This window comes from Pituophis catenifer, unplaced genomic scaffold (genome assembly GCF_029215685.1).
Source record: "Pituophis catenifer annectens isolate HBS135680 unplaced genomic scaffold, rPitCat1.0.hap2 SCAF_6, whole genome shotgun sequence".
NCBI classification, from domain to species: domain Eukaryota; kingdom Metazoa; phylum Chordata; class Lepidosauria; order Squamata; family Colubridae; genus Pituophis; species Pituophis catenifer.
The window spans coordinates 50,641,632-50,668,187 of record NW_027256886.1 but is presented as its reverse complement, the minus strand read 5'-3'; the positions used below and the strand labels follow the sequence as shown (position 1 = coordinate 50,668,187).

Here is a 26,556-nt window from a genome sequence, read left to right as displayed (position 1 = left end):
AGCGCAGATGGAGAGTGAAACAATTGTTCAAATATCTTTCATTATTAACAATAGCAATAACACTTAGACTTACATACAGCTCCATAATGCTTTATAGCACTGTCTGGCCTGCATACAACATCAGCCCCCAAATGTGTCCTTCAAATATATAGGACCACTACTACAGCAGTTGGCCATCCTTGCTAGGAACTGCTGCCCAATATTCCTTTTCCAGGAAAATTGCTATGCTAAAGATGACTTTCTTTTTTAGCATTAAACATATATTACATATTTGGAAGATACAAAACAAACCTAGAGAAGCACATATTGTAATGACAGCTGGATTATAGTAATACAGCACACTACCAATGATTTCTCCAGATGTGAGGTGCTGAACATGCCTTCTTCCAAAATTTAAAACAAAAACACCTTAACAAACAGATTTGTTGTATTGTATATCTATGTTTATGTCATTTGTTTTTCCTTCTTGGAATTCATTAACATATTTTCAAAGAAACATGGTTTTTGTTTATATATAGATTGGCGATATAGAAATTTAGAAAATATGTCCTCATAACTGATCCATGATATAAAGGGTGCCTGTTATTGTTGACTAAACACTAAATCAGAAATTACATAATCCACAGTTCATTATGCAAATGACATAAACACAGTGGAAAATTTCTGTTTTACTGAATTTGTGAATATTTGGTGATAAACTAAGGAATTTTTCTATATTCCTTCCCTTTGTTAACCGCTGATTAATTTAAGCATTTCAAAATATTTAACATTCTTATAAAGTTAATGGATATAGCTGTTGCCAGTGCTATGATAAACGGCTTATTAATACATCTTCATAGAGCAGAAATGTAAACTCTTAAGAATTCTTAGGAGTCATTGAGAATGTTTTAGTACTGTTGCAGTCCCATGCCTAATGCTATTCTGTAGTTACATTTCCAATTTTATTTTGTATGCAAAATGTAGGACAAGGAAAATAATTAAATTATTTAGTACTGAATTGTAATCATTTTACATCCCAAAATAGCACCTACTTTGATTGGCTGTCATGTATTTCATCAAGGTCATCATAGGGCCGAGATCTTCTCTTCTGTGTCAAAAACCAAAACAACATGCCTGATCCCAAAGATTCAATTTCAGGAACTTTTATCAGTGCATATATGTGTTTGTGCATTTGAAAAGTATATTGGGCCAAAAGTTGTTTGAAAAGGGACAAGTCCCTTTACTTGATAAATCCTTAAACTATCAAGTAGCTACTCTAATTGTACAATATATGTGCAAATATGTAAATATGTACTAACAATAAAGGCTTTTTGTAAAATTTTAAAAAGAAAACATTGTTACATAATATTGAGTGTATATTATGAAAATAAGAAACCAACAATTACCACAAGGGATGAAGATATTCTAAGAGAAACCTGTTTGGGCAAAGACTATGATTATGCATAGAAAATGAGAACAAAATTAAGGTTTGTTAACAGTGGTAAATAATTACAGGAAAATAGATCTTAGAAATAATTTTCTATTCTTTTACTTGCTTTGTAGAATTATGCATTGAACAAATCAACAACCTTTAATATTGTTCTATTTATATATTACATAACTGTACTAACAAATGTCTTTGATACAAAATTACTTTGGTGTAGAATAGATTGTACATTGTATTTATTGTTCATTGATTGCAAAAAAGGACCAGGAGCATTTTTGCATTCAGGATAAAAATAAGCAATTCATATGTATCTTACATTTATAAGAACTGGTTGCCAAAATACGGAAGAGACCAGGGAGATGTTCATAGAGTTACTTAAATTAACATCTGATTTACTTAGAGCAGACCCACTGAAATTATGGAGTTTAAATTAATAATAATGAAATCAAGTGGTACACACAACGTAATGCTTTATAAGACTAAATATGGACCCCACCTAGTGATTCTATATGTAGACTGGTATGAAAAAGAGCATTTAAGCATACTTAGATGATTTCTCAACCATTTTATCACTGAACATCAAATGAACTTTGCTAATACTTTTTTTTGGTATTGCATGCCACTGGCAGTATTTGACAAATATATACAGTAATTCTTATAAATTAAAAAAAGTAATTAATAGAGGAAAAATGAGCTATTTCTATGACGGGAAAGCAAGACTCCAGAGAAATATTGTGATTGCTCCCAGTAAAAATAGAAACAAGGAATAGCCACCTCCAATAATACAGAAACATGTGGCACTGTGAAAATCAATATATTAATCAACTGAGGTAATCTGGTATTGTGTATTTTAAATGCCTGTATCAATTTTAACTCTTGATTTATAACTGCCTTTTCCTGGAAAAGCTTAGATTAAAAATGTATTGCAAGTTATAATGCATTATGTATTTTAAATTTGCTGTGCTGGTGGCACCAATTTACAGAAATAAAGTTCTTTGGTTAGCATGGATACCACACAAGGAACCTGCTTCTTCCTGCAGAAGCGTGGGTCATCAGACTGAGATTCATAGTTTCTTGCTACTCTGTAATTAACCAGGGTCAGAATCTGCAGGATCTCCAGATTTTTGCCATACTCATTCAGCACTGAGCAAAGAGACTGCACAAACCAGGATCCTTTCCCTGGATTCCTCCAGGAATAGTAACCTAGAAGTAAGAATAGGGAAATTGTATGTTAATGACAGAATTGTCTTTTAAAGTCAGAAAGGGTAAAATACAGAATTTAACACACAGTGCAAATTTATATTGTAAATTTAGCTATCTCATCCAACAAATCCAAAGGTAGAATAGGACTAAACTGGAAAGCGGAAACACTGATTCCAAGTGTCTTTCAAGCTTTTGGTGAGTAGAGTAGCACTCATTTACAGACCACAATTTGGATGGGCAACTCAGTTGTTAAACAAAATGGTCACTAAGTGAAACCTCAATTGTGCTTATGATTTTACTTCAGCTTTCCTTTGCTTTACAAACTGCAAATCATAAATGCAAAGTGATGATTGTTGGCAATGACTATCTGTACATGTTTTATAGCCCATACATGTGAAACCATCTTTTCCTACATAGATTGAGTGAGACTGGTATGCTTCATATCCCATGGAACACTATCTCCTTTGTCTTCTCTGTGGCCACCTATATTCTTTGGAACAAAGTCTGCATGCCTCTGACCCATCTATTACCATAGGAAAGTCTTAAAACTGGATTTACAGTCGGCCCTGCCACAGTGTTTTGTGACTTCTTACTGATACTGATATTGGACATTTCAATTCCTTGTTATTTATATAGAGAAGTATTTTCGTCTCTGATGTACTGCATTGTGTTTGTTATATGTTTCCATTTTCTTTTGCCTTATTCCAAAATATTTATGCTTTTGTTTATCATCTTGAATCACTTTATTGATGGAGTCAGCTTATAAATTGACTGAATAAATTAATAAAAAGTAAAGTACAAGGAAAAATGATATCCTCTTTATATGTAATAAGACCGTACGATTGTGGGAAATAAATCTTCTCTGGAATATATATCACATAGAAAAGAATTTAAGAATTTTTAATAGGCTAGAACTTTTTCTAAAATTATAAAGAATGTGAAAGTTAAGATAGGAAAGGTATTTTGAAAGAGACATTGGTTTTCTTGTATGATGAATATCATGATTTTTAGTTTCATGATATTCATATTCATGATATATGATAATTAACTTGTGGAATAATTTGTTACAATATGATAAAAATATCAACATTTTTACAACTAGCTTGAGCGAAAAAATTAATAATTAAAAATAATTCAATTAATAGGTATGAGCCACGTTAACCAAAAACAGAATTTCCACTTCTGTTCCTTAGAACATGCTTCTGAGTTCATTAAGGACCCTTGCTGGACCACTGATGAATATATACTAATCAATCATGGCAACCCTCCATTTATTTTTTTTATTCCTGGTGGTTCTTGACTGATGACCATTCATCTAGCAACCATTTGAAGTTATGATGGTACTGAAAAGTCTCTTATGACCAGTTCTCATGACCATCACTTGACTCACTGAACAATTGTATGACTTAGCAATGGAAATTCCAGTCTGAATGGCAGTTGTAAATTAAGGACTACATAAATGATATTAGGAAGAGGTATGCAGCCCTACTGAAAGATGCTTTTTATGAGCATGGATGAGGATGCTTTACTTGCCAACAGCTTGGTAAAGAAGATGTGTATTTTTCTGGACTTGCATAGAAGATTCAAGATCCCACAGAAAAATATATTTTGGATTTAAGGAGGAATTGAAGAATTTGCAACGGAGTATACACACTTTTCACTAACCTACCATTATCTCTTTCATCCACACTAGGACTGTACAAGTTTAGGAACAGGCATGTTTTCTTTACAGAAAAGCTGACCGGCTAGTTTTTCCTATTTATATAGTTGTGAGATAACAAACCTGCCCCAATTATATAATTATATCCCTTATTGTCTTAGCATGCAACATTCAATACCTGCTAGATGCTTAATCATCACTAATACGTAGCATTTCCCACTAAAATTCACTGTAAAAAGAATATCTCCCCCCCAATAGTCGCTATTCAAATGCCTACATTTTCTGTCACATTTTACGTCTGACTCATCCTATATCAGATTGTTACTTTTTACTCCCCAAGTGTACCTGGTACAGTGGAATATGCATACAAAAAATCTGCTTCAACTGGAATCTTGTATCTTGGATTGGCATCCATTTCCAGGCTGTCATTTGAAGAACCTGAATCTGTCTGAATCCCATCATCAAATTCAGAACCGCGGCATGCCTGAAACCATAATATTAAATAGGAGGCATAATTCTCGTATGTATAAATGGCATATAGTAAACAAAAATCATAACACATTATGATAGTTCTCTAGCAGTCATGTGATGATTGAAGAAATACTTACACTTTATAAAATTAAATACTGTACATTAACAAATTCTACCTGGATAACCACTGAAGTGATATAGTGTACATTAATGGCTTCTATCACTGATAAGCAGTGAACATTTCCATCAAAAATGTTTTAAGTCTGAAGGCTGCAGCATAAATGTTCCAGCTGCATTTCATTTACTAGACTATGCAGAAAAGGCCAAGCTGTAGCTAGTGGGCATATGATTTATTATTCATAAAGTATCCAAAATTATACTCACACCTAGTTTTGGGAGATATATTTGCCCCTGGGCTATCCAAAATACATAATAACGAAGAGAAACTCTTGTCACAAAGGTAAACAATGAGAGGAGAAGGTCTGGAGAGATAAAGCTGTATAGATTTGCCAATTGTGCTTGAGATGTGAAGCTTCCTTATACAAAGCTAAATTACTGGCCCATCTAGCATAATTCTCATTGATAGGATTAGACGTCATATATGTCAACAAAATTAATTTCGGCCCAGCTATGCTTAGTATCCTTCCCAGTGATGGGTTTCAATTTTTTTTTACTACTGGTTCTATGGGCATGGCTTGGCTTGGCGGGCCAAGAGAAGGATACTGTAAAATCTCCATTCCCTCCCCAATCCAGGGGAAGGTTACTGCAAAATCCCCATTTCCTACCGATCAGCTGGGACTTGGGAGGCAGAGGATAGATGGGGGCGGGGCCAGTCAGAATTTTTACTACCGGTTCTCCAAACTACTTAAAATTTCCACTACCGGTTCTCCAGAACTGGTCAGAACCTGCTGAAACCTACCTCTAATTCTTCTGAGAAATAAAGTATTATAGAACAATGGGCCACTGCATCCCACAAAAGGGTAAAAGGAGAACAATCAGGTACTTTCTGCAATTATGTTATGGCACGCACAGTACAATAAAGATTTAGACTTTTCAAGGAATGATGATGACAGCCCAGTTTTTCTTCTAAGATCACAAATGTATGTTATATGATATTTTACAAGAAAATGTCTGTGAGTTTTTGACCCTTTTTACTTGCAGTTTTGGTGTTGTTTTAAAATATATGGGTATGTCAAGCTATTTCTAGCTTTGTTTTGATAATCATTCTATCCTTTAAGAATTAAAATCAGCAAACGCCTTCTTACCTGAATAAAGAACAATTTGGGTTTTCCAATTAGGCTTTGGCATTTGTCTCCTCTGAAAAGTATCGTCAAATCCTTGATTGCCATGAATGCATCTGTGCCATAGATACGGCCTTCATCTCCATGGCTTAATAAGATGCAGGAAAAACAAGCAGCGTCACTGTGATCTTCATTGGCAACTACAAATCAACCACACGTTCCATCATTAAATATCAACAGCACTTACGACTTACCGTGTTTCTCCAAAAAGAAGGCTGGGTCTTATTTTCTTTTGAGCCCTGAAAAAATGGCTAGGCCTTCTTTTTGGAGGATTCTAATTATTGATTCACCTCGCGGCGGTGGCACCAACAGCCCCACCCAGCAGTAACCCACTGCTGGACCACTTCTTCTGCAGCCGCTTGCTGCCACTCGCATGCCTTGCCCTGGTCTCCGTATCGCCTTCAGATGCCTGCAGGAAGGCATCTGCAGCTGATAACAGAGCTCTGGATCGATCTGGAGCTCTGTTATCGGCTGCAGATGCCTTCTGGAAAGCCCTCAGCAGCCAATAATGGAGCTCTGGACTGATCTGGAGCTCTGTTATCAGCTGCAGATAACAGATGCCAGCAAGCATCTGAAGGCAAAACGGAGGGCAGAGTGATGCATGCGAGTGGCGGCAAGCGGCCACAAAAGAAGGCGAGGCAGGTGTTGGGGTGTGCGAGGCCTGGTAAGTAAGGCCACACCCGCATCCCCACCCTAGTTTATTTTTTACCTGTGTGCGTTGCTCCATCCCCCTGCACCCTGAGGTGGGTGGGATCTTAATTAGGGTTAATTTTGTAAGTGGGGTTAAATTGATTGCATGCACTCAAAAACATGATAGGGCTTCTTTTTAAGGTAGGTCGTCTTTTTGGAGAAACACGGTATATATCGCTTCACAGTACTTTACAGCCCTCTCTAAGCAGTTTACAGAATCAGCATATTGCCTCCAACAATCTGCTTCCTCATTTTACCAACCTCGGAAGGATGGAAGGCTCCGTCAAGCTTGAGCTTGGTGAGATTTGACCTGCTGAACTGCTGGCAGTCAGCAGAAGTAGCCTGCAGTACTGTATCCTAAGCACTGTGCCACCACAGCTCAAATGAACATGTCACTCAGCTCTATTTAGCAATAACAACTAAAAAGGGTGTTTTTCTGTGTATAAAAACAGGCCCATAATTTTAACAATAAATAATCTTAAAACATTGCAAGTGCTGGAATTGGTATACAATTTGAGGATCCTAAAGCTCCAGAGAAGGAAGTTGATATGTGATTTATTACTCTTTATTACTCTTTTCCTCATTCTGTGCCCACATCTTGGAATTTTTGGACACATAGTTATGCATTTTTAATAGTTATCCCAATGTATCTGATCAGCATCTATTTAGAAAAAGTTCTCCAAACTGGTTTTTAAGATAATAGTTAAGAAGTCAAGTTTAGAAAAAAAAAATCAGTACCTTCACCAAGAATTTCCCTCATTTTCTTACAGCTGAGATCATTATAGATGGAAACATCAAAACCAATGTCCCGAAAACATTTTTGTAAGTCACCAGCATCTTTGTCAGTACCATTTCGTATAAACATTCCTGAGCCAAAACAAATGAATGTCACACCTGGCTGTGTGAAATATGTATTTTATACAAGCAGTTTTATAACCTATAAATAGCTCTGAATAATCATCTGTCTAATATTTGCTGAAGCGCAAATTATGCTATTTTTACTTTTCTATAGTGAAAAGTAACTGTAGTGAAAGGGATGAGCCAGTAACTAGAATTATGCATGCATGGTAATTGTGACTAATCACAGATATAATTAAAATAGGTAAATAAGAATTACTTTAAAATTCTATGAAACAAACAGAAGAACAAAACCCTCCATTAAAAGATAGAAGCAAACTAGGAAATGTATAATCAAAACATAAAAAGAGGTACGTGATATTTAAAAATAACTTTTCAAAACCAAAGACTTTTATAAACAAAAAGGTTTTAATTATGGCTGTCATGCTTGACTACAATCAACTATTTGACTATTAGATGGCTACAAAAAAGACGTAGAAATATTAATGTTATTAATTTGTTACAGCCCTATTTAACAGCCTGGTAGAGGCAGAATAATCGTCCTGAAAACCACAATGAATAGAATGGATTACAATTTGAATGTAAACTATCCTTCCCCGAAAGAAAAAATCCCAGAAAAGCTCAGTTGTTTAGAAAATACTCGATATTTATACATTTATTTGTATATTTAGATTTAACAGATTGTTTTTTGATAGATGTAACTTCCTCAGTCTGCTAAAGTGAGGTTTACTGTATTTTTTTCATTAAAAAAAGTCTTCTATATTCCAAAACAAATATCCTTGGTTAACAACCATAACAAACTAGTAAGCATTTGAAGTTACAATGCACTCAACAAAGTAAAGGTCTGAGGATCCTTCATTGCATAGTGCATGCCCATCTGCAGCATCTGGCTGCAGATTTGTTCTAGGTACAATTCAAGACGTTGGTTGTCACCTTTAAAGCCCAATATGGATTAGAACCAGGTAAAGAGAAGGACCCTCTCTACCCAGGTACATCCACCTGACCCACCACGATGAGGAGGCAGGGAATAGGAGGTACATCTGGTGGAACTCAGAAGACGGATCTTTTCGTGGTGGTTACCTTCCTTTGAAACACCTTGTCCTCGGAGATTAGACTGGCCCCTACTTTGACACTCTTTTGCAAGGACCTGAAGACCTGGTTTTGCGAACCGGTTTGGGGAACCTAGAGTGAGTTCAAGTGGCTTGTTTCACCAGTGGGTGGAGAGCTATTTTTACTCTTTGTATATGGGTTTTTATTTTTTGTAAGACTCCCAGAGTCATTGAAAGAGAGTGGCCATATAAATTCTCTAAATAAATAAAGATTAAAAAATAAATCTATTGCCTGCATTACATAGTCCATACCAGCTTTGCATGGCACTGTGGCAGCCACTATGTACCCTTCTGCACCTGGCAGCAGTTCCACCCAACAGCCATTTATCTGCCTGCCAAACTACTTGCAAGCAGTGTCAATGGTAATACTAGCAGGAAGTCACAAGTATAAGGTTGTGACTTCCTGCTGGCATTACCGCTGACACTGCTTGCCTGTTGGAAGCAGGCAGGAAGTCACAAGTCCTCGCTTAATGAGCCACAATTCTAAATAACAGAAAGAGGACTGCTGTTGTTAAACAATGTGGTCATGTGACATCACATCTTACTACTGCATCAGCAAATATAATTACAGTTCCAATTACTGCTATTAAGTGAGGTCCACTTATAGATTATTTTAACCTATGTCAGGTTTGTACTAAAACAAGATGTCAGTTAATATCAGCACATAGTGATATTACCACTTATTAAAAGTATTCACTTTTAAAAGTTCACACATTTTTAAAAACGTTATTACAAGAAATTAATGCACGGATAGAAGAATAAAGCCATACCTGTTTCTTTTGCAAAGTTCTTATTGTTTATAATAATGCATTTACCAAGCTTCTTATAGGCTATATTATATTGGAATGTAGGGATAATAATCCGATATTGGTTACCAGAAGAATCCTCTGGTTGACCTTCCCATTCATTCTTCTTTTTTCTGTTGAAATATAACTAAATGTTATTGTGGAAAGAATGAAAATGATCTCCAAACAATCCAATAATTACCGATCTGTTTAGTGAAATTAAAACACATATAATTAAAATGGCTTGCAAAAATATGAGTGCATTACTCACAATGTAGTGGAGTCCAACAATGGCTTTTTGAGAAAAACCAAAGCCTCCTTCAGAGGTAAAGGAACAATCCCTTCATTCAAGAATTATGCATCACTAAAACCACTCATACAACATCTCCAGGCTATTTTAGCTAGTCAGAAGGGTCACGGATTTCGACTGAGTTTACAGCCCCGAAGGACCCTGTTCCTTTACTCAGGCTCAACATATTCAAACCTTGATATATACTTATATACGGGTTCAGAGAAGAACAGGAAAAGGAGATGATCAGAAAACTGGAGAGTAAGTCCTACATAACTGTAAACATATTGCCCCCACCCTGGGCCCCATAACTTCTACAGTACATGTTTCAGCTCTTAACAAAATAAATGTTCATCATAGTTTTTGCTAGTTTGTTACCTTTGAAGGTTAACCCTTGCTCAGTGCTGAACATGGTCATTGACTAATGCAGATTTTATTCCTTTAAATTAACTATATTTATCCTTTTTTTGTTCCTTATGTATACTCTTTAACAGTATTGGTCTCTTCACCATAAAATGTATACTCTTTAATAATACTGGTCTCATCGCCAGTATAAAATGAGTATAGGCATTGAACAATGGAATTATAACACATGAAAATATATTTCAATTGAGTGACAGGAAAAAAAGAGTAACAATTCAATAGTGTAAGCAATTGCCAAGACAGGTAATAAATGGGTTTTCATTAATGAGGTAAGTGGAAGAGACTAGACAGCCACATGCCAAAGATGTTTTAAATTTCATTTCTTAATGTCCTATTTGGCCCTTTTCAACTCAAGGTTTCAGAATATACCTAGTTGTGGTCTCCCTGTTAGTCCTTTGGCAAAGGACATCCACTAGGACAAACAAGATCTCACCCAATAAGCAGACTTCATCAATTTGGCATTTGTTCAGATAATCAATATTTTTTTAATCTCAGGAATATTTGAAGTTACATTTTATCTAAGAGATGTCATTAAGAATTCATCCAGTCATCGAAGATCAACTTTTTACCTTATTTTCTTCACCTACTTTGCAATAACAGTGTAGGACCATGTAAGTCCAGACTTAGATTACTGGAAATCACCTAAATTTTATGAATAATGTTTGGCAGGACATTAAGGAAGTAAATCTGCAATGTACACGCCACACATTTTGGAATTTCCTATAGTTATCTGACAAAGCAAATGATTAAGTGACTTGTTATTAATTGAAGAGGATAATTGATTATATTTTTTTTTAAAAAAAATGGTCAGCTCAATTACTTAAGACAAAAAAAAGTTTCAATGTCTTCCAGCAATCAATAAGCCTAAAGCCTATAAACAGAAATACAAATACAAGTTTAAAGAAAGATATATCTGCTATGTAATATTTGTTACTGACTACAGTGAATTATTGTTTCCTCCTTTAACCCAACCAAAGCCATACTGATCCTCTGCAATTGTCATCAAAATCACAATTAATAGAATAGGTTTTATCTACTTTACAGCCTTTTTTGATCATCGATGCATGTTACAAATAATACAAATGTAACATCAGACATATCCTGGCTACAGCTTTATTTTACATGTTCATTTCTTTAATTCTTCTAACAAATGTATGATTCTACACTATACCCTTTTATTGTCAATCTATTTATATGATGATTTTTCAAATTTTAATTTCACTCATATTTAACATTAGATAGTTAAACATCTAACATTAGATGGATGTTAGATATGTCCTCTCCCATTGAGTGAATAGGAAAAAGAAAGAACAGTACCTTGGTTCTTCATCAAGTGGTACACTACTCTGCATCTGAAAAATACGTCCACCTTATGCTGAGGGATCGCTATTATCTTTTCTAATAACACAAGCATCTCATCATGCTCACACAACACCAGAAACTGAAGCAAACTGCAATGTGTTCACAGACTCAACAATTTGTCTGTGTCAGCAATAGGTCACGCTGGACTTTTCTATAAGGCTATTGAAAGGGCCATTACTATGGCCTAGTGCGTAGCTGAGGTCATGTAAGCCTCTTCTGCTCCAGCTGAAAGGCAGAAAAGATGTACTTGCATCAATGTTCTTTTATTATTGCACTGTTGTTAGAATGGGAGAATGCATACAAAAGGCAGGTGTACCACGCTGCACATTCAAGCAGGATGATATCCTTTAAAGCCAATAGCCAACTTTGAATATTCACCCTCACAATTTACTAATTCAAAGGGGGAGGGGAGGAGAACCTTTCCAGCACATTTAAAGCAGTACTATAGAATTTGTTTGTTTGTTTGTTTGTTTATTTATTACTTTTTCATATTTCTAAACCACTCAGCTCCCTCAAAGACGGGCGCTGGGTGGTGTACAATGCAATGTAACCAATAAATAAAACAACATATAAAAGTTATCATTAGTTATCATTAAAAATTAAATTAGGGTTAAAATTTCAAAATTATAGAATAATGACAATTAAACATCAAAAGGGGGGAAATTCTAAGATGGCCATTTAGTGTTCTCAAGTGACTTACTTGTAAGAGTTACTCGTAGATTCATTCATTTATGTCCTTGTTAAGAAGGACATACGTGTTATGTCCTTCTGCCATATGAAAATGTTATACTCATTACATTTTTAAAATTTTTTTAATCTGCAACTGTTTGCTTACAAACCTCAATCTCAATTGAAAAACAATTGAACTAATTAACGACAAAGGGGGAATGACTTTGATTGCAAGAGGTAAAAGAGAACTCATATAATCAAGTATAGAGAAAGAAAATATTCCACCAAAATAATATGGTGATGTAAATATCATAGGGTGCAACAATTTAGGCCTTTCCCACAACACCTGAAGTACAAAATGGTAAAACCAACATAAAATGTAAAGAATTAACTCACAAAACTAGATAAGCATTAATGAAGATGAAATAATTTTTGAATGCTTTTGAATCTTTAAAGTTTAAACTTTGGATGTGTGTGTGTGTGTGTGTGTAGGCATATGTACATATACATACATGCATACATATGTACACACACACCCCTACCTACCTTCTGATATATCCAAACAAACGCTTGGTTCATTTAGTGTAACAAGTATAAAAATGAAAAACCTTTTAAAAATAGTTTGTTTTTACCAACTTCCTTGACAAGTATTTCACTATCTGAAAACAAATGTTTTGTCTGCACTGAGACAAACTGCTTCACTTCATTTAGATTTGTTGCATTTTCAAATAAACTATTTTATATGCAAATTAAAATGAAAATAATAATAAATGATAATAGAAATAAATGCTAGGGGAAAAGCTACAAAAAACTCCTTTCAAGAGGGGTTTTCCTCTAATTTTTCTTATTTATTTTTCCCGAGTATTAGTATTTTATTATATTTTTACCCTGCTATTATAACTGATTACTTGATAAGTAATTCAAGTCAGTGAATTATATAATATTCTTTCCTCGTATTTTCCCCACAACTACAATCCTGTGAGTTGAGTTGGACTGAAAGTAACTAAAGTCATCCAGTTGATTTTCATGCCTAAAGCAGGACTGGAATTCAGTCCTGGTTTCCCATCAAATATGACTTTTGAACAGAATTATGCATATATTCTTTATCTATTTCAAAATAGCAAAAATAATGGACATATATATGTATGATATAGGGACTTAGAGATCAGACACACAAAAATTTGATGTACGTGTAAACTGGTCCTAAACCTATCCGAACATTTGTCATATTGCTTTACCATATTTTATCAGCTGAGATTCTAGAGAAACATATGCATTGCATACTTGACAGAATAAAAAATTGTGATACTATATCTTTATAAAACTATATGAAGATTCTTACAAAAAAAAATTATATTGGTCTGCCACCTTGTGGGCAAACCATGCACTTTTTTTTAAATGAATGGCCTTATTGATTTTTTTTTTCATTTTAAAAAAGACTAATTGTTTAGATTTGAAATCTTTTTTAAAAAATATATATGAAGGAATAACTTATTAAAAAAGAACAAAATAAGGTTTAGTTTTATAATCTGTGCTGAAGTAAGATTTTAACAATGTTTTGGGAAGTGTTCTGAAAGGGAAAAGGTAATTTGGAGATCACACAATTGCGCGTAGCAGTTGTGAGCAATTGCTCAGTTGTCAGGCTCATGTTTTGATTCTAGCAAAAGGCATCTTTGATTTAAGGAAATGCAGACAGGTACAAAAAGCATGCCCACCCAAGCTTCTAGTTACTTTCCCCATCCCTGCTACAAGCCATATCTTGCACAGAGAAACCTGCTTTTATGAAATGTTCAAATGGAAGAAATCAGGATAGGCTTCCCACTGAATTTTATCTGACTTGAATACATGTCTCTCACTAGAGACATTCTTATCAGAAACAGACAAAAACACACTCCACTTTTCTTTTCTTTTCTTCAGTTCCCTGATCTCTTATGTTGTTAAGCCATGTTTTAGCAATGAAAACAAAAAGGACAAAATGTCTCATACACGGAACAAAATGCTCTATATTTATTAGCAACAGAGTGCCTGTCCGTGCTTGTAATACTAAACAGTGTTCCTGTCCAACAAAAATGCTTCTCCTGCTTTTGGATATACACATGTCAAATGGAAGCTATGTAGTTTATTGATCATTATTTGTGTGAAAATGTAAGGTAAATTATAATGAAACAAAAAGCATAATCCTGACAAGAGAATCACTTAAGCCAACCTTATAATCTCCAGTTGTGATTGCTAGTGTACTTCCATACCCATGTTAGCTGGAAACTGCAACATCCAAACATGTTGATATGGTTGTTATCATTTGTGAAAGCTGTATTTCACAGTATACATGACCCCAAGAAAACCTTTCACAACAAAACAAAACACATCCGTAGTCTTTACCTGACTGTTTGGGGAACAGATATGAGGTTGCTCAAATGATTTGCACAGATAAACATGAAACCCTAGTTTGAAATTCCACTATACTACAGTAAGCACGTCTTAAAAAGTAGGACTTGGATTATTGTATAATAAACACAATAAAAAGAATAAAATAAAAGGATTCATATGCTATGCCTGCCAAAAAAGTAAATCCATTTTAGGAAAAAAAAAATATTAATAATTTATATGCTGCTTTTTATAATAAACATTTGTTCCAGGATATGCTTACAGTCAGTATTTAAGATGTTAGAAAGCATCTTAAAACCACTATCTAAAAATATTTAATAGGAACATAAAACAATTCTTTATCCCTGTTAATAAAACTTTCAAAACAGAAATTTTTAGTGACAATTTAAAGTCTATTTCCTTAAATGTCTGAGATGAATGGTTGTATAAATCACATATATAATTGGGGATAATAAACATTTCTCTCTAAGCAGGGATTTTCATGGAGCCTGCAAAAAATCAAGTGTCAAACTATTTTGAATTTCAAATGTTTTATTTCAATGAAGCTGGTTCAGTGTTCAAATGTTTCAGGTTAAAAACAGCTGTTTGAAAGTGGCATTTTGAATTTGAAACTTGCAGATGTATAAACTTTCATTTTATTACGTACCAATAAAAGATTGGAATGCAATAATGCAACTAATGGTAGCCTAATGGCCTCATTTTAAATACAAAATTTGATCGGGAGCTGTTGTTCATTTATCTCCAAATTCTTATTGAATAGTTGCTGGACCCACATATTGAATGATGAATCCCTATTTGTTGTTAACTTTTTCTTCTTTCAAGCATGACTTTCAGTATCAGAAATAGTAGACTACATTATGAACATATAATTGTATGAGTAGATTAATGGTAAAATACTAAAACTTTCAGACTATCAAAACCTATTCTTCAGAATAAGTTATTCTTCAGAATAAGTTACCATTGGGAGCCCATAGTCATATGGATAGAGTTTAAAATGTTAAATGAAATTTAAATGAAATTGAGGTAAATATTCCCAATCGTTTTAATTTAAAAAAAGGAAGTCTTCAAAAAAAAAAAATATGAAAGTGACTGTCAATAGATCAAAATATTCATAAACATTCCTATGTCACAAAATAATTTGTTCACATGTAATCTACAGATGAACTGTTATCACAACTTTTCGTATACCTATTGTAGAGTAATTAAGATTTCTTATTTCAAAATTATTTTCTTACTTTGCAAAGATGGATAACCGATCAGTTCTTGAAGGTTTTGCATCGACTGTATCAGCATAATCATTTTTAGTATCTTCAGCCATCAGTGGCAACACAGGAATAGGTATCTTCTGCCAATATTTAGATAAGCAACAGACTCTACAATCAATATTCTTACAATTAGTATCATTTTAGATAGCATGATATATTTCTATTTTTTTAAAAAAAAAAGTGAATCTAGAGGTTAGACATTTGCATTCAAGTTTAGGTTGAAATATGTTTTACAAAACTATTGAAATACAATTTCTTTGTTCCTTATTTATTATTTAACATAACTGGAAAAATGAAAAAAGAAACCGCATACATGTGAAGAGAACATTCTTGCTCTGCCACTGATTGTATATGCCTTATTTCTAAACATGCTGCTGTGTTACCAAGAAAAGACACAGTTGTTTTAAGGTCTGTGGTCAGTTGCTGTATTTGTGTCTTCATGAGCTTTGAAACATTTTGGGAGATTGAATATGAAGGAGTGAGCAGCTCTCATAATGTTTAGCATTTTCAGAATGTTATAGAAAGAAATTATTAAAAAAGCAATTTACAAATGGATGTCCATTCAAACAAATAATAGTATTATTTTCTGCATCAACTTCTTGTACATTTTTTTCAGCAAGAAACTTCACTTCATTTCATATCTAAAAATAACAATACTGAAATTTTCAAGGTACAAGCTGATTTAAACATTAATAGTTTACTATAGTGCAGGGTGGGTAAAAATTGATGATTTTAAAAAAATAAAAAAATTGAATGAATTTGATTAAGATTAGAGATGAGAATGAAGGGTAATATTGGTTTTTTTAAAAAAATAGATGAGGAATAAATATGGCAAAAAGGAAATATAGAAATTGTAAATTTAATTGAAATGACTAAACACTGTTTAAATTTGTGAACCAGCCAAATACTCTGTTCAAAGAAAATACATTGTATGTTTGTATGTGTGCTTGTCTAAAAAATAAAAAAAAAACTTTTAAAAAAACAACAACCAAAAAAGGTAGGTGCGTCTTATACTCCGGTCCGCCTTATACTCCGAAAAATACGGTACCACGTGCCTAATGAAGTGTACTATGATCTATAAATACAATAATATATTGCTGACTGTACCAAGGGAAAAAAACACCCAACTGACTTATTTACTCTGCATAATGAAGGCCATTGAAGAGTTTGTAAGTGCTAAAAACAGACATACTTTTTGAAAACCTTGGGGCATACAGAAACAATATGGGGATTATTCCAAAGGTGCTTTTGAAAAGGCAACTGGACTTTATAGGTTTTCCCCTTGAAAACATTTTGCTTCTCATCCAAAAAGGTTCTTTATTTCTGACCGCATGGTGGGGAATGGAAGGATTTATATTCTTTGCAGTCATCTGGTCAGTGGGGTTTACCTCATGAACACCTGAATCAAAGTGCAAATGGGTGTGGAACCTTCTTGGGCCTGTTGAAAGGACTGTGTTGTAGACATAAGATAGGTGGCATTGTATCCCTTGCCCTCTGTTGAGAAAGGGCTGTTCAATTTTAATATGAAGTTGGCCTCTTTGACCCAGGGATGAAATACTCCCGGTTCGGACGAGTAGGTAGCGATGATGGCTGGTGGTTTGGAAAACCGGTAGCAATGGCAGCTGGAGGCTCCGCCCATCCGCCCCATTCCCCGGAGTCGTGGAATGCACCATTCCCCGTCCGGCCTTGCTGCGGAGCCACTGCCTGTTCGCCCTTTGCCACATGGTGTATCCTACTGCTCACCTTTCTCCCGTGGCTGGCTGTCATGGAAGGCAAGCAGCCGAAAGTTACCGGAATCGCTCACTCTCCTTCTTGAATGAGCCGCTCTGGTCCATGCGCCAGCTGTGCAAGTGCACACTGTTTATTTAATTCACTAATCAGTGGCAGGTTGGTGTGTGCTTGCGCAGCCGGCACGTGGATCAGAGCGGCTCATTCAAGAAGGAGAGTGAGCGACTCTGGCAACTTTCGGCCGCTTGCCTTCCCTGACAGCCAGCCACGGGAGAAAGGTGAACAGGGGGAGTCAGGGAATGGGGCAGGTGGGCGGAGTCGCGTGGCGAAGGGCGAGCAGGCAGCGGTTCCGCGGCAAGAACGTAGTCGGGCAATGGTGCATTCCCCGATTCCGGGGAATGGGGTGGGTGGGCGAAGCCACGGAAGAAAGGTAAGGACACGCTGGCAGAATAGAAATTTAAAAAGTTATTAAGTGCTTCTTCATCGAGAATGGCAAGCAAGGCACAGCGAACGAAATTGTATGGGATACCATGAAAGCGTATTTGAGAGGAGTAGCGATATCGTACATGGCGTTCAAAAATAAGGAAGAAAGGAAAGTTAGAGAGGATTATAATAGGAAACTAGAAGAAGCGGATAGCAAATTACAACAACCCGGGAGACGAGATGGCCAAACAAAAGTGGATGATGGCAAGGCATAATCTTAACATTCTGGATCAGGAAGAGTTGGCGCAAAAAATCAAGAGAACAAAACACTACCACTTTGAGAACGCCAACAAGTTGGGAAGATGGCTGGCATACAGATTAAAAAAAGAACAGGAAAAAAATCAAATTCTCCAACTAGAAGACTCCAATGGTGATATCTTGACAAAAGAAGTGGATAAGTTAGAAAGAGCGAGAGAATTTTACAAACTTTATATAAAGAGGAAGCGTTTGATCCAGATAAAACTGTACAATATCTGATGGAAGCTAACTTGCCACAGATAACAGAAGAAGAGAGAGAAATGTTAAACAACAAAATCACAGTGGAAGAACTCAAATTGGCTCTTGCCAAAATAAAACAAAACAAAACACCAGGCCCAGATGGTCTCCCGGGGGAAATTTATGCAAAATTTGAGGAAGAATTACAATTAGAACTGTTAGATATATTTAATGAGGTATTAGTTGGTACAAGAATCCCAGATTCCTGGAAAGAAACTTATATCACACTCATATTGAAAGAAGGTGCCGATCCGAAACAGATAGCAAATTATAGGCCGATTTCTTTGTTAAATTCAGATTACAAATTATTTACAAGTATAATTGCGGAAAGACTAAAAAAAATTCTAAATGGCTGGATTCACAATGATCAGAAAGGATTCCTCCCAGGGAGGCAAATGAGGGATAACGTGAGGACTGTAATAAATGTCATAGAATATTATGAACAGCACCTGGAAAAACAGCTGGCATTAGTGTTCTTGGACGCCCAAAAGGCGTTCGACAACTTAAATTGGAAATTTATAATCAACCAAATTGATTTAATGGGATTTGGGACAAATTTTAGAAAGATGATTGAAAATATTTACCATAAACAGAGGGCAAGCATTTTAATAAATGGGGACAAGACGCGGATATTTTGGATACAAAAGGGAGTTAGACAGGGATGCCCCCTGTCCCCTCTACTCTTTATAATGGCGCTGGAAATCCTACTCAGAAAGATCAGAGATAACAAAGAAATCAAAGGACTACAAATTAAGAAAGAAATTTTTAAAACACAAGCCTTCGCAGATGACGTGGCCTTAATAATGGAAGATCCCTTGAAATCTGGCCCCAAATTACTCCAGGAAGTACAACAGTATGGAGAAGTCGCTGGCTTCAAGCTTAATAAAACCAAAACTAAAATTTTAGCAAGAAATATGACAGAGACAAACAAGAAAGACCTAGAAAAGTCCTTAGAACTTCAGATAGCGAAGAAAATAAAATATTTGGGAATATGGATAACTGCAAGATATTCCTCTTTAAAGGAGGATAACTACAGTCCACTACTACAAAAAATAAAGCAGGATATAGACAGATGGAAGAAGTTAAAATTGTCTTTTACAGGTAAAATCTCAGCAATTAAAATGAGATAAAAATGAATATTCTCCCCAAGATTATATTTTTATTTCAAACTATACCAGTGAAATACCAAAAATATTTCCTAGATCTGGAAAAGAAGGTGCGAGAATTTTTATGGGAAGGGAAGAAGGCAAGGATTGCATATAAAACACTGCAAGGGAAAGAAACATGGGTGGCTTCGGATTACCCGATTGGGAAGCATATCAGAAGGCGGCCAAATTAGTATGGATCAAAGAATGGGTTGCATTACAAAACAAGAGAATTCTGACGTTAGAAGGCCACGATCTACAGGCAGGCTGGCACGCTTATTTATGGGGCCTAAAGAATAAAAAGAACTCATATTTCCACAAACACAAATTAAGGGAGACCCTGATTCAAAAATGGGAAGAAATTAGGCAAAGATTTTACACGAAAGTACCGATCTGGCTCTCAATTATGGAGGCTCTGACAGAGCTGTGGAGTCGGGAGATAAATGTTCCGACTCCGACTCTGACTCCGACTCCTCAGTTTTTTGTACTTCCGACTCCGACTCCCCGACTCCGACTCCTCTGTATTAATATGCGAATGTATTTTATACATTCCTTGAAGGAAAGAAAGGCAACATACATGTCATTACCACAGGACTACTGGCTGGGAAGCCAACAGTCTACTGTATTGAACAGTTTAAGCAAAAGACAAACACAATGAAAACAACAAAGTTTTATTAATTTTTTTTATTAATTTAATTAATCAAGTTGCTGGATAGTAGCAGCAGGCATAAACATCAGGAACAGGAACTTTACCAGTTCAAAAATACAAACCACATTATTTGGTTGTTTTAGAACAAAAACAAAGCTTATCTATATGAACCAAAAACAAAATCTGTAAAACCTAGAAATGGTTTATATTAATCTTGAAATGTAGTTATAGGCTTAGCAAATGCAAATCAATTCAATGTAGAGTTCTAAGGAAGAGAATTGCCTCTGCCAGATCCTCTTTTATAGAGGCTCTTAAGTCAGACTTTATTATTTTTAGGGCTGAAAATAATCTTTCGACACTGACTTGGGTGGGTGGCATTGCAGTAACTATTCTGGCCACATCACTAACGATCTCTGGATAAACAAGGATGGCTTCTTCAACAGTAAGTTTTGATGAGCGATCATACTTTTCAACTTCTTTTAGTGCTTTATAAAACTCCTGTTGGAATTTTTTTATTTGGACATTTACTGGTTCTGTAACGCTTATGCGACGTCGCTTTCCTTTAGCAACTTCCATTTTGTCTAAGAAGGAATCAAAGTCTAATTCTTCGTTTGAAGAAGATGATTCTGAGTTACCACTATTGCTTAAAAGAACTCCATCCTCCTGTGGAGGTATTTCAGGTCGTAATCCCTTCATGCGAACTGCTACATCATAGAGGGCCTTTTTCCCAGTAGCAATCTGTTTACTGTTCAATAAAAGTCGGCTCATTGGGTCGACATAAATAGCCGCTAACAAGATTTCATTTTCCAGCAAAAGACTCTCTCTTTTCATCATTGAAGATGCAATGCCCTCAGCTATTAACCCTCCATTTTTGTTCAGGCGATATAACAGGCTCTTCCATTCCAAGAGGAATTTACCCGGGGTTAGATCATCACATTGCAACCTCTTGGTGACAGTGAAGGGGTGAGAAAGAAGGTTCTCCAGCTCTTTTGTTTGTGTCCACTGGCTTGCAGTTAATGCAAGATTTTCATTGTCCATTTCTTCTATGAAGTCTTTAAGTTCAAGCAAACGCTTCACCATTAAATAAGTGCTTCCCCAGCGAGTTGTTTGATCCAAAATGGCTCCTTTTCCTGCACGTCTTTTCAAAATTGCATCTGTTTTTGGGGCCCTGGCTGCAACAGTTACTTGCCGTAATTTGCCAATTAATGTAGCTGCATGGCGATCTTTTAATCCATCTCTTATGGCAAGTTGCAGTGTATGAACAGCACATCGCATATGATGAATAGTAGCAAGCTTCAATGCTTCTTCAACAAAGTTGTCTAAAAAAATGTCAGCATTCTCTTCAGTTTCTAAACTTTCTCTAATACTTGCAGAGCTGTCTTCCTCTAAGTCTAATATCTGTTTGATACCTTCTTCATCTGCCTTCATCTTCTCAATTGTGCTCAACATGTTAGAAGCGTTATCTGTCACAACACATAAAATCTGTTCCTTTTTAATTTCAAAATCTTCTAGAACACCCTCCACTAACTTCTGAAGGTAATCACTGGTGTGATGTGCCTGAGTGTCCTTTACTCCGAGGGTCCGTGTTATTGTTTTGTTATTTTCATCCACAAATCTAACATTAATAGCGAAATAATTGACTCTGTGACGTGTGCATGCATCCATTTTAAGGAAGACAAAACGTCCTTTCATAACTTTCTGTAGTTCTTCCTTTTTACATTTGGCAATGTTTTCATTGCTATCTTTCTCATTCACGGCTTCTAACACTTTGGGATGAAAACGCTGTAAGTGTCTTTTCAAATTTGATGCTCTTGTAGGTGCATTTTTATCAGGCCCACTGAAACTGCTAATTTTTGCATCACATTGTTTTTCACCATCATCATCTTTTCTAATACATTGGCACACGTAATGTTTTCCATCACTTGATAATGCAAAGTGCTCATAAACAGTAGACTTTGTTGTGTTTGTTGTTAGCAGTCTTTTTGCCATTGTTTAGGATGCCTCTTTCCCTAAAATATAAAATATGTTATACTAACTGGCATATAATTAGATTTTTAATATCAACATACACAGTCTTGTAAGTTGTACGTACATGGCTTTATACAAACAAATAAGCTATATATCCCAGCACTAAACCTAGACATGATTTGTCCTATACAATATAAACACTTACAGTTGAATCCAAGAAGCTGTTCCACCAAGTTCTTCTAAGCCAGTGGTTCTCAACCTTCCTAATGCCGCGACCCTTTAATACAGTTCCTCATGTTGTGGTGAGTAGCAAGCTTCAATGCTTCTTCACGGTCACTTAACGTGTTCATTTTGCGGTTACGTGAGGCACTGCATGCATTGGTCTTTATTCTTACAGTAGAGAAGTCATTAATTATAACTTTTTGTGAATTGGGACATTTAAACTTGCTTTTTTTAAAATTCCAATCTAAATTTAGTAGGAGTCGGAGTCGGTGCATTGTTTGCCGACTCCGACTCCGACTCCAGGTACCCAAAATTTCCTCCGACTCCGACTCCTCGACTCCGACTCCGACTCCACAGCACTGGGCTCTGACTGCCTCTAATAAAAGGGATATCTTAAAATTTGGCACGTACAAAGATATATTAGATAATGGTATTCTTAAATCACGAGAAATATTAAGTAATCAAAGTTTCAATTTAGATTGGTGGAGCTACTTACAGATAAGCTCAAGATATCAAAAAGATAGGGATCAATTCGGTATAGAGACGAAGTACAATTTGGATAAAATTATGTTGGGGATTGAAAAGAAAATGCTAGCGAGATTTTACAACTTCTTATTAGGCGAGGACAGAGCAGAAGGAATAGCCAGGAATCAACTAAGCATTTGGGAAAAAAATATTGGCTATATGCTAAATTTCAATGACTGGGAGGAGGCCTGGAATAGAAATTATAATCTGACTAAATCAGCAATTTATAGGGAGAATCACTATAAAATATTTCATAGATGGTATCTAGCCCCAGCTAGACTAGCAAAAATATTTCCCAGTGCCTGAGCAATATGTTGGAAGTGTGGAAAGGAGGTTGGCACCTTCTTTCATATGTGGTGGTCCTGCCCGGAGACAAAAAAGTTTTGGACAAAAATATGAATCTGGTTACGAGAAATACTGGAAGAAGATATAAAACTTTCCCCCGAAATCTTATTAGGAATGATGGGAGATAGACTCTCTATAGACAAGATACAATTAATTATACATGTTATAACAGCGACCAGATTAACCTTTGCAAAATACTGGAAGGACAAACAAACCCCTCCAGAGATAACAATAATAAATAAAATCCTAGAATGCACAGAAATGGCAAAATTAACAAGTGCTCTTAAAGACGATGAGAATTCAAAATTTAAGGCAGTATGGGAAAGGTGGTACAAATGGTGGAATAATAGAACTAGATTATAAGGATATGTCTATTTCTAATAATGGTAGATTTGAAGATACTTGATATGTATATAATGTAAATATGTAACCGCACGACACCTCAGATGTTAATGGAGATTTGATGTTTTCTTTTTAATTTTTTTTTTAAATCAATAAAGTATTATTAAAAAAAAAAAGAAATTTAAAAAGTTTTCCTACCGGGTTCTGTGGGCGTGGCTTGGTGGGAGGGGGTCTTGTGACTGAGTGGGCATGGCTGTGAGTTACATCGAGTTGGCCATGCCCACTCAGTCACAGGACACCCCCCCACCAAGCCACGCCCACAGAACCGGTAGAGAAAAATTTTAGATTTCACCCCTGCTTTGACCCCTCTTTCAAACCAGTGGTCCTCTCTGTCCAGAATGTGAAATCTGCTGTCTTCAAAAAAGTGACTTTTGTCTTTTGAATGCAGATGAACTGCTGAATCTTGTCCTGATGGGTTTGTTGTGCATGTATTTGTAGTCATTTTGTTTTCCCATTCAATAGGTGTGTCAGACAGCAAAGTTCACATTCTGGACAGAGAGGACCAATGGTTTGAAAGAGGGTCAGAGACCATCTATGTTAAAATTGTAGTGTTAGGAAGGCACTATTTTCTGTCTACAACACAGTCCTTTCAACAGTATCAAGAAGGTTACACACCCATTTCCATTCTGATTCAGGTGATCCTGAGGGTACAGATTAACCCCCAGGTGGACTCAACAACTCTTGGAGAGCTTAAAAACGACTTGACCTTCAGAGTGGTTCAGATGACAGCAAATAATAGAAATCCTTCCATTCTCCACCATTCAATAAAAACTGAAGAAGCTTCTTGGATGAGAAGCAAAATGTTTTCAAGGAAAAAAACCCTAGAAAGTCCAGGTGCCTTTTGAAAAACACCTTTAGTTCAATCATGACCTGGATGATTGAGAATCTCCATAGACAATATGGAGATTAGGAGATATCACCGGGATAACTGCAGGTACTTAAATAATTCGTGTCATACCTCCATAAGACAAAAAGTCTACTAGACCAGGGATAGCTCAACTTGTTTGGAGTTATTCTGCTTCTATGAACAGAATTTTGCCTGCCTTTACAATATCCTTATCAATTTGGAAAGGAGAAACCTATCCTGAAATTATCCCAGCTTCTGCTGCAGCACTCTTTTTTTTCTTAATGGGAGGGTTGCAAAACACTAAAGCAGCAGAGGCAATTCTCCCAGATCCTTATCTTATGTATTGCCTTACAGCTATTAAATAAGAGGCAGCATGTTTTGGATTTTGCCACCAGATGGCTCTGATTAGAAGACTGTGACAAGAGAAAAGCCATCCTGACCCCATAACTGGCTGGGCAAAGAGCAACCCCCCCCCCCAGGGGTTTTTCTTTCATGTAGAAAATCTACTTTTTGTTTCACTTCTGTTCCCAAGTTCTTTTTCTTTCATTTTAACCAGAAACCTTGAAAATGGATCCTGGATAATCTCATCAACTGATCTTTATCAGCTTTTTTTCCCCATCAGAAAATAGGCAAGAATGCTTCAGTTAATTAATAAGATAGGGGGAAATGATATAATAGAGCCCACCTTTTTTTTCTAGCAAGCACGCCGTTTTGTGTTCATCAGTTGGAGACCAGCAAGAAGCTGCAATTCTACAACAAGCTAAACCACAAAAGTTTCGTTTCTTGTATAAACCCAGACTGTAGATACCCTATAGTTTTTCACGTTGTGCAATTCTAATCAGTTGAGTGAACCACGGATTACTTAACCAATCATGGAGTAAGTTTATCAGATCAATGTAACCATGATAGCGTGCTTGAAGAGCTGGTCCCAAGCATCTTAGCATGGAAAACTGAAATACAGAAGTAACTGCACTTAAATCCTCATTTTCCTAGCTCCAGGCCAAGCAGAAATTCCCCAGATCGCTTTTCTGTAGCACGGGAAAGGAACACGAACGATGCGTTATTTTCTGGAATGGCGATCTGATACCGACCGAAGAGGATTAGCTGCATGAAACTAATCAGTCAGGTAGAACTCCAACAGGTGTAACTTTCACCATTAGTTTTTAAAAGCAAAAATGGCAACCCTCGGCACGAATAAGTATGACATGGTGGGTGGGGAGGGAAACAAAGACTGCAAGATTCCATCACTTTTTGAAGGTTCTTACGGGCGAGTTCTCGGCCACAAAATGTTTAACAGCGAATTAAAGCACAACGAGGAGAGCTTAAGCAGAATCTTTTTTAAAAGTTTTGAAAAAGCCCGTCGTTTACCAGGGAGTTTCTGAAGTACAGAGAAATCGGCATGGAGGTGGGACTTGAGCCTTTTGGGGGGGGGGAATGAGGTTCTCTTTCTCGAAATAAGGTATACTTGCCCGCGTGATGCCCGCGGCGAACAGCTCCCCACTCCTCTCGCTTTGTCTGCTGTCCGAAACGCTACGTCGAAGGTAAAAGCGAAACTAAACGGTCAGAAAAGTTTACTCCCTGCGGCAACCCAGGAAGTTACCGCGGAGACACTTGAATTTAGCCATCCGCCTTCCCGGTCGGCCCAGCCAAGTCTCTATAGCGCCTCCTTTGGGCTGAGCGTGGAACAAGCATTTGTTTTCGCAATCCGCAACCCCGCTGAGTGCTCCGTCCTTTCCCCTCATTCCAGGCAGTTGACTTTCAGTTTTCGCCAGCCGGATTTTTTCCCCTTTAGGAATAAACTGCTTTTTCGTCTAGTCATGGTCAGTTCTGTCATCCTCACATATCTGGAGA

General features: G+C 36.2%; 1 protein-coding gene across 2 annotated transcripts; it reads right to left on the bottom strand.

Moving 5' to 3' along the window:
* Positions 1 to 1,505: 1,505 nt before the first annotated feature.
* Positions 1,506 to 26,336, bottom strand: CASP7 (caspase 7). 2 transcript variants are annotated; one of them, XM_070945026.1, is made up of 7 exons: positions 26,175 to 26,336; positions 15,867 to 16,004; positions 9,489 to 9,637; positions 7,490 to 7,618; positions 6,026 to 6,201; positions 4,635 to 4,773; positions 1,506 to 2,629 (listed from the first exon to the last, which is right to left on the bottom strand). In XM_070945026.1, exons 2-7 carry the CDS (start codon positions 15,947 to 15,949, stop codon positions 2,376 to 2,378), a joined length of 930 nt encoding a protein of 309 aa, XP_070801127.1. In that variant the 5' UTR covers positions 15,950 to 16,004; positions 26,175 to 26,336; the 3' UTR covers positions 1,506 to 2,375. The 2 variants fall into 2 exon arrangements, with proteins under 2 accessions (XP_070801127.1, XP_070801128.1); XM_070945027.1 differs by lacking the exon at positions 26,175 to 26,336 and adding an exon at positions 22,570 to 22,889.
* Between the last annotated feature and the right edge of the window lie 220 nt (positions 26,337 to 26,556).

Bases quoted from the DNA above. Each gene is read 5' to 3' on its own strand.
- CASP7 (XM_070945026.1), bottom strand. From the start codon at position 15,949: ATGGCTGAAGATACTAAAAATGATTATGCTGATACAGTCGATGCAAAA. The intron at 6,202-7,489 runs GTACTGATTTTT...GTTGATTTGTAG, and splicing joins GAGGGAAATTCTTGGTGAAG to TTGCCAATGAAGATCACAGT. The intron at 2,630-4,634 runs GTACACTTGGGG...TCTTACTTCTAG, and splicing joins TGCATATTCCACTGTACCAG to GTTACTATTCCTGGAGGAAT.